At 40.1% G+C, this 13,540-nt stretch overlaps 1 protein-coding gene across 5 annotated transcripts in view; it reads right to left on the bottom strand.

Moving 5' to 3' along the window:
* HECW1 (HECT, C2 and WW domain containing E3 ubiquitin protein ligase 1) overlaps positions 1 to 13,540 on the bottom strand; it is a 266,955-nt gene that overhangs the window by 189,434 nt on the left and 63,981 nt on the right. The window contains exon 2 of one of the 5 annotated variants that reach the window (XM_065627747.1): positions 10,600 to 10,657. The exons of the other annotated variants lie outside the window; for them this stretch is intronic. Coding sequence (XP_065483819.1) covers positions 10,600 to 10,626 — 27 coding nt within the window. The 5' untranslated portion in view covers positions 10,627 to 10,657. The remainder of the gene's footprint in view (positions 1 to 10,599; positions 10,658 to 13,540) is intronic. 5 annotated transcript variants of the gene reach the window in all.

Here is a 13,540-nt window from a genome sequence, read left to right as displayed (position 1 = left end):
CACAGCACACAATAACAGACGTCTCTTACCTGATGGATTTTTACAACCAGTGACTTCAGTTCTCCAAGTGCTCTGCCCATGCAAAAGATCAATGTCTCTAATAGCACTACCAGGGGCCCAGATTCATCCAGCTCAAGCTTTGAGTACTTGAGTCACCTTATTTAAAAATGAAGGTTCCCAAGAGTCCCTGTGTTCTCAGAGGGAAGAGAAAGGATCCTCCTGAAAAAGACTGAGACCCAGATAAGGCTTTCCCAGAGAGGATTCAGTTCCATCTTTTTCAAAACTTTTTTAAGGGGTCTATGATGGTTGGGATCCTGGGTTAGGCATGTTAGGGTAGATAGGAAAGAGCCAGAGCTGAGTATGAACCTCTCAAGATGTAAGATTTTATATTCTATAAAGTAACTGTGCAAAGCACTCCTGAGAGTGGCAGAAAATGTGTATTCCAAGTACATTCAAGCACATGAAATTGAAATATAAGGCATATTAGAAAAAAAAAAAGTACTAAAATACTACCTGATTACTTAAAAACGGTTTGATTTTCTAGGCAACTATAAAATCGCAAACTAGAAGGTACATCCAGAGAAAGTCAAAGCAGAGAAAATAAAACACCCCGTATACTGTATACACTTTATGTACACATCTTTTCAAAAGTGTAAAATCAGTAAATCAGAGGTTTACAGGAAAAGCTGCGAAGACATCTTGCAAAATTTAAGAGACTACTCAACATGATGTAAATATGATTTGCAGAAAGATATCCGGTAATGTACAGCGTTTCCCAGAACTGTCAGGTACAGTCATTTCTCTGCTTAGAAGCAGTCCCACATTTCCCATGTCTCTTCCCTAGAGTCCAAAGACTCACCCGAAAACTTTTTGCAGGAAAAAAAAAAAATCTTAATTTCTTATGATATGTGAGGATTATAAAAAAACCATCATTCTCTACCATTAGGAACATATTACACCTTCCACCACGAAAACTGTTTTGCTAAAAAACAAAGCTTATGTGATGTTTGTAGTGTATACTGCTACCAGAAAGAACAAAAGAGTTGTTTAATGTATTACACAGGTATCAGGCATAGCTTATTACATATAAAACACACACACAAAGGCAACAGAATGCAAGCAATCACAGATATCAAAAGTTAAGTTTTTAATATTAACCTCCCTCCAGACATGAGTATGAATCACTGCAGGTGAAAGGCTCATGTGCCAATGTACCAGAGGATTTTCCCCTGCAGAGCTCAGGCCCACCCATGCAGTACTCCCACCACCCACGCTTCCCCCTCTGCCTGGACGCTCTTGTGTGCGGCACAGACGGATCCATATACACGCACCACAAGACATTCACCGCTGCTGCGACCTGTAAAACTTCTATCGACACCATAAGCACCATTCCCTGTAAGGGCTGTGTGTGGTTTCCCTCTCGCCTCCCTCTGTTCCAGGCGGTCAGCAAGGTCCCTGTTCCTCTGCGCCACGTCCCTCACACCATGGCCTAGGTGACCGTGCACCTTCCTCTCCTCCTCATCTCTTTTTATTCTCAGGGCATATCTCCTCCTCGCTCGTCAATATTACCGTTCTCCCCTCACTCGTAGGAAGGGATAGGGCACAAGACATGACTTACTGTAGCAGCCAAAGGACGGGCAGTGGATTAACATGTGAGGACAATAAACACAAAACCCAAGAGGGGTGGAAGGAAGCTCTTTTCAGTCATGGTTGCTTCCAGCTGCCCACAGCAGCTGACCTCCACTTCATAGAAAAGAGAACATTTTAAATCTCCTGCTTCATTCATTGCCCCTGCACTCTGTCCGGCTTCTTACCCCACCTGTATTTCACTAAAAGTGATCTGAAGTGTCAGTATTTTAACTTCCTCTGGCAGGGACGCAGGTAGGTATTAGCAGGCTGTCAAGTATCAATGCCTACATCAACCACTCCTTTGATCAATTACACAAACAACAACAAACCATTGCAATAACCCAGTCTCTCAACAAGACACCAGCTTCAGTGCATGCCCACAGCGCCATCTTCTACCTTTCAACAAGGCCTAGAATATTACCTGACGTTTTGAAACCAATTGGCTACAGAACTCCTGTTATTATCATGTTACCTCCAGACAAATACAGAAATGCCATGCAGTTGAGTGTGCTTGATCCTGCTTCTGAGGAAATTAAAGGCAAAACTCCCCCTGACTTCAATGTGGAACAAAGCAACTTTGTAAACCAAAGGAAAACCCATACAGATGTCAACAGCTGCAGTTAACAAGGGCTCATCCAGACCTGGAAAACCAAGAATTCATATTTTAACTAAAACACTTCAAGCATTGTCATCCATGCTACCACCTATTCTGTTGGAAAACACACCAGACAAATGTGTAGGCCAGCAAGTTGCATTCTAGGACACGGATCATAGTAATTACTTTTAGAATGAGATCTCGACACCTAGTAACAAATATGTCATTTGATGAGTTATCATTAATTTAAAATATAATAATATTTTTAGACCATGATATCTGAATTTTTTTTTCCTATGCCATTATAATAATAGAATCCAACACATTTTTCAAAAGAAAACAAACACTTCATGGATTTAAACTGGAACCTCAGGAACTGAAGCATATTAATCATTACTGCATGGATTTTGCCTGATGTCAGTGGAGGACAGAATGAAAACTGCTTGCAAGTATTAAGAGTTCGACTGCCACATTTAAGCATGCTTGTTCTCAGACTGATTTATGTCTGCATACTTCTGGGGAGATATGACAACAACCCTGTATTTTTTGTAGTTAAATTTTTAAACTGTAAATACCTAAAGTTCATTATGTGTTTTTTGTTGTTGCTTGTGTTTCTTTGGTTTTGGTGTTTAGTATTGTTTTAAAGAAAAATCTATTATAACAAAGGTTTTGAGGATCAAAAGTTCTTATTTTGCACTGAAAAATAGCAAAATAAAATTGATATATGCATAGTAATGCTTCAGATCCAATATTTTATTCTTTAAAATAAACACAATGCTGTTAAAACTTAATATTACTGATAGAATCCACAAGGTATAGTTTAAAGGGTGAGATTTCTCTCTTCCAGGGCAGGTAAAACTAGCCTCAGATACTTATCTCCAAGTCAGAGTGCTAATTACTGTTCCATCTTTATTAAAAGTTGTTTATGTTTTGATTGTGTAAATCATAATAAATTGTTACTATAATTGTATTCATGGGAAAGCAAAGAAACTGGGCAAACTATCCCAAGAGGAAATGAGTAATTCTGGTATTACAGTCTCTAGTCAAGAAGCAAGATTCAGATTTTACAAAGAAAACATGCAGCAGTTTTATCTAGGGCACAAAAATAATCCTACATGAGAAAACAGAAGCTGCGTTCAGGGACTCCGTTTTCCTCTGGATCACTGTAAGAAAACCCCGAACTACATGTCAAAGGCTTTCTGGGGAACTGCTAGCCAAGCTTAGATGAAAGGTAGCCCAGTATTTCCCCCCTAGAGAACAAGCATGGGCATAAAGCAGATTTTCAAAGCTGAAACCGCCCAGAACAACTCGAGGAGAACTAGATCAAGCAGATGAAGAGCAAACTGGTGCAGGCTCCTCCAACCAAATATAAATGTAGAAGACAGACAAGCCCTGCTGACTACCATCACCAAGAGAAACTGGACCTGCACACAGAGACAGGCAAGTCCCATTGTGACAGTATGATTCCTGAGCTTCCCCCATACCTATTTCGCTGGTAGTACACCTCTAATACAATAATTAGATATTACTGTGCTGTATCACACAATTGCATGTAGGTTTGCTCACATTACTGAGTGAGGTTCTAATTTACTTTTTTCTCTGTTAGTCCAGTTCAAAAGGATTTGTGGTCCTATGTTCAAAAGGTCTCATGAGAGTGTTCAAAGAGGAAGAACATCTGCAAAGGTGACCAGAAAAGTTATATTTCACTCACCTGCAGAAAACAGCACAAGAATGGTTCTGAATGAAGCTTCAAGCCATAGTTTCATTTAATATTAATGAGGACCATTAATTAGACTTAACCCAATGCTTCTTTGCTGCCATTTAATCCTCACAGAAGTAATTACAGCTTTTGACACTGCACCTAAAGTAAGGCCCAAAGGAGAAATTTTTTAACCTATTTTTCTCATAACAAGCCCTCTGTCAAGGAAGTGTCCTAAATCCATCAAGGATTAGGTACTAGGGCATTGCAATGAAACTCCACAGTTTAATTAGGATTTATAGAAGCTTGCACAAGTAAGCAAGTCAGAAAAGTTCAGTTCTGCAGGCGTTAAAGCTCAGTTCCAGAAGAAAGACCAAGAAGCAAGGCTGCAGCCACACGAGAGGCCATGCCCTGCTTGGACGTCTTAGCATGGGACTTGGTTCTCTTCTCCTAAGGACAATGAGAATGACCTACTGTCCAATTGTGTGCACAGATCAGTGAAGCACGCTTTGGTCCACGGATGCCACTTTTAAACTGATGGTATTACTTGTTGGGTAAAATGCTTTTCGACTTAACCTTAGGCAGTGAAACTGAATGTCAATGAGGTTAAAACTTGACTTTTGAACAGGTATTTCCATTAGCGGCTCTCAAGTAGCACAAGAATTCATTTGTGTGCAAGACCTGCAAACAGAAAAGACACCAATTTGACAAATTTATCACTTGTAACACATTAGCTTAATGGCCACATACTAATGTTTCTGGTACTTTTTCTCTCAATACTAGTGATAAATTAACTTGATTGCTGTATTTTTTCTAACCTTTAACCAGAAGCTGATTGTTTGTATTAAAGATATTCAGGTCTGATTCCAAAAGCATTCCTGGAAACAAAAACAAACAGCCCTGTTAGCAGTGGAATTAATGAAGCTCTTTTCCTGCAGAGCTCTCTCTTTCATCACCACCAATTCTCTGCTAAAATCTCAGCTCTTTCCTGTCCATTCCTCTACCAAAAAAACACTCAAAGCAAAGGCACAGACAATCCCAGCAACTGTCCCGGCTGCTGAACCAGCTCTGCCTGCCTCTCCCCCAGCCCCAACCTGGATGTCCCTCCTCTCCCCAGCCCATGAGATCTGTAGAAACTTAATCATCTCACTTGAAATTAGCCAATGGCTTCAAAAGTTATTAGTTAAAGGAGTGACAGACAGACAGAAAGTGCAATCAGAGAAGTCTGATCAGCCCAGGAAGATAGGCTGTAAAAAAAATTTATACATAGCCTCACCAATTTAATTGATTACTCACACGAGGGAATTTCAGCCTGTGTACAGGTCTGCAGAAATAGGTATTTCAAAAGACATTACAAAATTTTAACAGAAATCTAATCAAAGCAACTTCAGTGGGAATAGACCCTAATATAACATATAATACCATGCTATTCCCTCACCAGCTCTGTTCTTCCCAATTAGTATTTTGCCCTACAGCAGGGGTGTCAAACTCATTTTCACCGGGGGCCCCATCAGCTTTGCGGTTGCCTTCGAAGGGCCAAATGTAATTTTAGGACTGGATAAATGTAGGAATAGTTACATTTATTCAGCCCTAAAATTACATTCGGCCCTTCGAAGGCAACCGCAAGGCTGATGGGGCCCCCGGTGAAAATGAGTTTGACACCCCTGCCCTGCAGAGCCCAGTGTGTTCTCATCCTGGCAGAAAATTTTTGTCAAAAATGAAACAAAAAACATTTATATTTTCTGTATGGATTTTGTGAGAGATTTCTAGCTTAGCTAGTCAATCTGGTATGATTTTTTTTTCTTGCGTGTTAAAGGAGGCATCAAGTGTGTAATTTTTCTTCAAGAAGCAAAGGAATTCATAGCAGTAAAATGTAGTATCATGAAGAATGGATTAATTTAAATTGCAAAGTACAAAAAAATTCTCATTTTTCATTTTTAGATTCCCAATGCAATTAAAGTCTATATTCACAGAAGAGTCAGAGATAACATATTTGACAGAAGTTTCCCAGAGTACTGTAGAATATTTTTTCATTATGCAAGTAACTCCGTAAGTGGTTTAATATTAACAAAATTAAACATTCATTGATTTTAATTAGTCTTTTATCATATAAAATTTCACAAAATAATGTATTTTTTCAGCCAGTTCCTCTGTAGGCTTTAAAGAGATGAGCCACATTTTGACAACAGACTTAAATTTCCCAGTAAAATCAAAATATTTGTGCATGTCAAAACCAAAGTATTTCCTCATGTCATGCAAGGGCAAAGCTGCAAAATGCTATGAAAGCAATGCTGGTGACCAGTATGGAAATCCTGAAAGTTAAAAGCATATTTGTATTTTACCAAAAGAAATTATAAAGCCTTTTATCTCATAATTTTTAAAACCCCACGAGTTTCTAGCTGATATCAGCCAGTACAGCCCCAAGATGTTTTGAAGCAGCATGAAAACTCCAAAGGCACAGGGCACAGACATTGTTTCTGAGGTCACCAACGTTCCGTTCTCCAGTATGGAGAACAGGTTTGTGCACATGGGTATGGATCCATGTAAAACTTTCCAGTTCCTCTGAAGTGAATTCAGCCTAGACTTGTCTCGCATGTCTTGGACACAATGGAAAGACTCCTGTTGACTTCAACAGACTTTGAAGCATAACGTGCCCCACTGGGTTATTCAGGGTTCCTTTAAATTCCCAGACACTCAAGGATGGAAAGCACCACCTTCACAGCCTTCCACTTCCGTGATATAACGGGAAGAACAGCAAACTCATCACCAAATTTCCTTGCAAGTGCTCTTTTCCTAATAGCCTGAATTACAGCATTATTTGGTTGTGCTGGTTTTTGATGCATATCTTTGTTTCTGCTGGTGCCCTTAAATCCCTCTCATGCTTTCCCAAATGTATAGTTATTCCCTTACAAGGCTGGAGGATAATAAGCAAATACAGATAATTGTTCCTTCAATTAAACTGGTGCTGGAAATAGGGACCGACGTAAACAGGAAGAGGGCATTGTGCCAGAAATTAATCTATTAATTTCTCTGTTTAGATATAACTATCAACCCAGCCAATACTTATATTACTCTAATTAAAAAGACTTCAGGAGAGCAAGGGCTCCGGTTTGCAGTTCCACCTCTCCTCCTGCCACTGCCTCCCATCTGCTGCCTCTGCCGGGACCACCAGCGCCCAAGCTGAGGGTCTACGGGATGAGCGGGGGGGTTTCTTTCATGCCACCAACCCCTTTGCATCCCAAGGGGTTTTTGTGGATCTGTTGGCTCTTCTGCCTATCAGACAAACACACGAGGAGAGCTGCAAAGTTCAAACCACACTCTTTACATTTTTTTGGTTATCATTAGCAAAAAGAAAAGGCAATGCAAGTGCATGAGGTACAGTATAAAACAAAGGGGTTGCAAACCACTTTATTTCGGATACGTGGGAAGGCCTTTGACTTGAAATAGCTTTCAGCACAGCTTCTACCTATGTGTGCCGGTTTATAAAAAATAATTCCTACAACTGATTTTTTTTTGTTTATTTTGGCTCAAGAACTACACTGCAAAAGAATGTTTGAAAGGTTTCTCTATGTTGAGTCCTATATAAACCACAGGTAACAACTCTACGCTAACACTGTTTGGCATAGGAATGCCAATAGATCTTTCTTCCATTTAATGTATCTTTTTGCCTTTTAATCATTTGGGTGATTAAAACTATGAAACTCCACATATGCTAAACAAATTAAAGGCTTTTTTTTTTTTTAATAAAACATTGCTGTGTGTCTTAGTGTAAACAGCATAAAACAAAAAACACATGTGCTATAGTGGCCACAGATAGACCAAATATAACATAAAGCTCACACAGAAGCTGATTTTTTTAAGTGATGGATCAATGTAAGCCCTCTTCCCTAATGAAGGACTAAATCCAAAGCGAAAGGTTAACATACTGTTCTTTGTCTCATCCAGAGAAGATCTTTTAAAAGCCAGAAATGACTTGCAGGAACCACCACATACTAGAGCACTAACTCCTTTCTAACTGAGACCTTATTTCGATTGTGCCATTAGTTGTTGGCGGTTTGTTGTTTTTTGGTTTGGTTTTTTTTTTTTTTTTTTGGCTGTGTTTCTACCTTTTCATTCCGGTCTTTTACAATCTGCATTGAAATTTGGGCACTTGAATGAGACTAACTTTTCTATATTGGTTATACAGTTACATGAGAGAAAAGGGTGATCTAATATACCACTAGGAGCGTGACTATTGGCTATAGAGGGTATATGTAGGGAAACTAATGTAAGAAACTAAATTAGTTACTTAAACACAGGGCCGTGAACAGTGCTCAGGCCTTCCCAAGGATTTGGAAGGGTTCTGCACTCCCTGTGCCTAGCATGTCTTCATATTGGTAACAAATACTGGCACTTTAGATAAAATGCCTACATGCAACTCAAAAGGCTCATCTGGAAGGCCAAGTAAATGCCCCTGCAGATGCATACTGTTCATTGCCATAGTCTAAATCATACATCTGGTTTGGTTTTCCTGAAGTAGTCCATGCTGAGACTGAGAGGAAAACTGTTTTTTTTTTCCCTAATAATGACAATAAAGGAGAAAACAGTGTCCAGTGACAGCTGGAAATATAAACTTGGTTCAACAAGTTTTTGCATAGGGAATGAGGAAAGGGGAGGTGGGGCAGTGGACCAAGGAATTACTTTCTTCAGTTTAAATAGTGGTTTGGTTTTCTTCCTCCATACATAGAGTGGTAGAAACAGAGCCAAAGCTGCATTTTCAGTCAATTAGTTTTGTCAATAAAAGGCAGGTGATGTATCTAATAGACAGCACTTTGTGACAAGTACTTATGATTTGCATCACTTTGGTACATCTGGATACAGCTGTCCATGTAGACTAAGGACCCAACTTATCTTAACCAGAAGACTCCCTTGAGGAAACAAAGCATCAAAGCCAGTTGAATACGCTGCAGCAGGTAGTTAATTTCCTTTCTTCTTGCTGTTGTGTCAGCTACCTATTTCTGGCAGGAATCTTGGTGGGAGGTATTTAATACAACCTCCAAGATCTCCTGTATGTTGTGTGTAAGGGCCCAAAATTTGTTAAGACACTTACGTAGTAGTGAGATGCATTTGTTTAAAACTTGGGAACATTCGTCACCACAGATGAACTTCAAAATGCTGCAAACTAGATCCTTCTGATGCCCAAGTAAAATATCATTTTGCTCCTAAGTTGAACAGGTATTATTTATACACTCTGCTTTACTAAAATAAACCCTATTCTCCATCCTTTTAATATTCCTTCTGCTATTAAACATGTCCTTCATTTTGAATCCCTTCACTTGAGAGAAAATATGCAATCCTACAATGACCTGCATCATCTTTTTGAGGAGACATTTCGTTTTTGGACTGTGGCCTAACTGAAATACATTTTTTGTTTCCATAGTAATAAAAGAAACTGCCAAATACCTCTGAAGATGTACTTACCTGATGCAATAGCTGCAAAATTGACATTATTGTCATGTGAAATGTTAGGTCATGAGCAGTTTAGTTTTCATAAGCTAGAATATTCAAGGATTGTTCTTCCCCAAAGAGTATTCACCACATTTTGTGAGACTGTATGTATGCACTGTATACAGCACACACACCCAGGAAACTTTCACACTGTGAAATTCTCAGTTATCATCGAGAGGCTGCATGGATTTTACCAGCAATTATAGCACTGCTTAATTTGCACAGAGGTTCAAAATGCCCCCCAGCAAAACTGCCAGTGCCTAGGGCTCTCACTGGCTACTACAAAGTGCAAGACTTGACATAGAAAGGATACATCCTCATGAAACTCAAATAACATAACGACCTGTTACATCCATGGCTGTTCATCGAATTCTTACTCTTCGCAGAATTAAAGTTATTTGGATGATTAATAACAAAGAAAAATGTAGAAGCAAACACACAAAAGCCCCAACCATAACAACATTTCAGTGACAGAAATAACACTAGGTATGCTCTAATGCACATTCTATCTCTCTTTGATAACACACAACAATTCAGAAGACTAAGCTGTGCAGGAAGATGCATCCAGCAGCAGTGTGTTATGCATGCACATAATCTCACAGGTCCCCCTAGTAAGTGGTTAGTGCCAGTCATACATTCCTGCATCTCACACATTAGTGTCTACTGTGATGGCTGATTTGTGCGTCGTGATGACTCAGAATTAATTCGCGGTTAGAAGCTGCAGGTTTCAGAAAATGCCTTGTGAAGGTGAGTGGGTGATGCATTCTGTGCGTGCAACTGCAATGTCACAGTTGCCTGCTGCTCCCAGGACCTCCTTGCTATGATCTTACAATTGCCATGTCTTGATTCAGTAAGAATTCTTAGGCAGGCCACACAAAACAAAACCAGCACTGAGATTAGATGGATGCTTAGCAGGTTACCAACAAAAAAACCAACCAAACAAAAAACAAAAACCAAAAACAAAAAAAAAGAAAACACAGAAACAACAAAAGATCACTTCAAATGAAGCTTGATTGGACGTGTTGTTGAAAAGGTGCTCAAATTACCTGAACTGCTTTGTTTGTTCTTAAACATGGACAGGGGGCAGCTGCAATGAGCTCCGAGCTTTGGCACATTCCATTATATGAATGGTAGTGAATTTATAATGGAATGGTATGGATGGTTTTTATAATCAGAAAAACACACTGACCTTAACACTACACAGGTGGAGCAGCATAATGACCCGCCAATTGTAAGCGCATCAATTCCTGGGGAAAAGTTCAATGAGGTTAACTCAGCATGTATCCCATAACCAACATAAGCGACATTTTAAAACATTGTTTTTTCCACAAAAGCCTGTTTGTCTTTGCCAAGATTGAATTGACTTGCTTCACTGTTTGACACTGAGTATATATCTTACCCATGTTAAGAGTGTACTACATTATGCTCCAGTAGACCTGGACGTTGTCATATACTTCAATGCTGAAATACATGTGGTTAAAGAAAAACAAGAATGGTGTTAACTACAATAAACTTTTCAGACTTTATAAAATTAAACATCACATTAATTTAATTTAGAAATGGAAAGAAAACAAGAGGCCTGGATATAACAAGAGACATTATCAGTGGATCTTCAGCTTCATTGTAAAATCCTCACATTGAGTGAGCTTAGATGTGTAGCAGACGATGGGAATGTTTGCTTACCATCAATTTATTGATACCTTTGGATACTCATGGGGACCAGAAGCAAAGGAAGTTAATTTCAATGTACCATACTCAAGCTGACTGAGTATCCAACATAATTCTGATACTCCAGGATTAGACCACAAAAAACAGTGAACAAACCTAATCAACCTCAACCAGTATGCCATAAACACACACATTACAAAACGATACAGAGAGAAGAAATGAAATTAAGAGAAACTTCAATCTGAATCTGGGACAACTAATGAACAAGGACAGAAGGCTCTCCAAATGTGCAATAATAAAACTTTAAACAGCAACATTTACATCTGTATATTAGCTCATTCTGCCTCCTCTTCTGTGACCAGGGCATGCCAACACTTCACAGCTTATCCATGGCACTAGCAGGGAAAGCACTTCAGCAACAGGACAGTCTGATACCCCCATCTCCTCATGTCACACACGTCTGGAGACTGTCATCCCACCCCAACATTCCTTTCCATCGCCAGTTTCTGCCGAGCACTCAGCAGCAGCTGAGAAGGCGTGAAAAAAGTCTTATAACAACGTGGTTGAAACCACTACTAAAATTGTCAGTTCAACAAAAGCACAAAAATTAATACAAGAACCAAAGCTGAAGGGCAAGGTAGCAGATTTTGGAAGAAGTTCTATTGTTTGGAAATGTTCAGCTGAAAAAAAGATTTACAAACCAAAACAATGCCATTTGATCATACTCCCCTGAGATTAAAAGACTTTAAAACCAAATAATAGCCATGAAATAAAATAAATGTACACATTGCTTTGTCATCTCCCTCTGCCTTTCAAAAGGCACTAAATCTCATGGACATAACTCATTTTAGTCTCAAATCTAGCAATGCTCTAGTGGCCCTTCTATTTAAAAAGCAATTTTACACTGGATATAAAGCAGGGTGATCCCAAAGTTGTGCAAAGAGCCACATAATCTTTGGACAAAAATCTGAGAGGTTAATCCACACACACACACTTGTCTGTTTTCAGCTGTCCATTAGGAGTGCACACAACAAAAACAGTTCCAAATAACCAGGACTATAAAACCACTTCTCACAACCAAAGTCATCATGAATTTTCTTCAGCCACACAGAAGCTGCTTCTACAACCAATGGCTTCACTCACAGCAAGAACTAATTTATGGTAGCATTTTCCTTGACATAGTCCAAGACTTTTGTCTTCCTGACAAGGGGAGACAGAACCGCAGAATGTCACCTGAGCCTGCTCATGCTTCAGTACCAGAAGCAACAGTATGGCAACCTAGTGCAAGGTACATTCGGTGCTGTCCTGATCTCTGCCAGGATGTTCACAACCTGACCTACAACGATGCTTTTCAACAAAAGTTTCATTCTCCATAGACAATGTGAAAAGCCCACAGCCCCACTCCTGCCTTCAAAGCCATGCAGACCATACCATCAGGTTACGCAGACCAGGGACACTGCATCATCAAAGCAAAGCTCTGGAGCAAGGAAGAGCTCCTGTGCACACATCCCCACTGCCTTCTGCTGCACTGAGCCTGGCTGCAGCGGACAACGCAACCCTGAAGTGTTTCAATAAATTCATTTTCCCCCCCCATTCCTCAAAGTGTCTCAGCATTACAGAGCACGTCACCTTGTGAAGTAGAAGCAAGAGAATAAGTTGAAACTTCTTCTCAGTGAGGGTGCCAGAACACTGAAACAGGCTGCCCAGGGAGGTTGCCGAGTCTCCCTCTCTGGAGACATTCAAAACCCGCCTGGACACCTTCCTGTGTAACCTCATCTGGGTGTTCCTGCTCCGGCAGGGGGATTGGACTGGATGATCTTTCGAGGTCCCTTCCAATCCCTGACATTCTGTGATACACCTCAACTGCCAGTCTCACACATCATGCAAAACCCAAACTGAGTCACAGAAAGCGTTTTCTTGCGCAGAGATGGGATGTGTTGTGATGCCTTCACACGTTTAAGCCAGAAAGAAGAACATCACTCAGGGTTCATAGCGATCCTGACAGAAGCCCCAGCCACCCTCACCCTGTCTGGCCATGAACACCCACAGGGCCAGTTTGCTCCAGTGTGCGCTGTGGCCAGAGCTCTGCCCACCTGCGGTCTATTTACACCCCAGCTTCAGGACAAGTGGCACGTCTGCCTGTATGTGTTCAAACTTTAGTAGCGATAGACAGGAAAAGCGCTACCTTACATATGATTAGATATACTCAGGGGTACATTTATGTTAAATAAAGTGCTTCAGAAATGTAATTATGGTTGAAGTGCACTCCAGGTAAATTGGAGAGTCTGTGATCAGATAGACTACCATTGCTCTGATTAACACTGTTTTCTGGATTTCTTTGTTGCCTGTCTCTGCTCACCTATGAACTCCTGTCTTTACATTTAGATTGCACATTTCCTGGCTCTTTTGTTCAGTTTTCACGTGGCACTCATACAACATTTGCCCTCTCCCCTACTCAGTCC

Source organism: Caloenas nicobarica, chromosome 2 (assembly GCF_036013445.1).
Source record: "Caloenas nicobarica isolate bCalNic1 chromosome 2, bCalNic1.hap1, whole genome shotgun sequence".
Lineage (NCBI taxonomy): Eukaryota > Metazoa > Chordata > Aves > Columbiformes > Columbidae > Caloenas > Caloenas nicobarica.
This window is presented reverse-complemented; position numbering and strand designations above follow the sequence as displayed.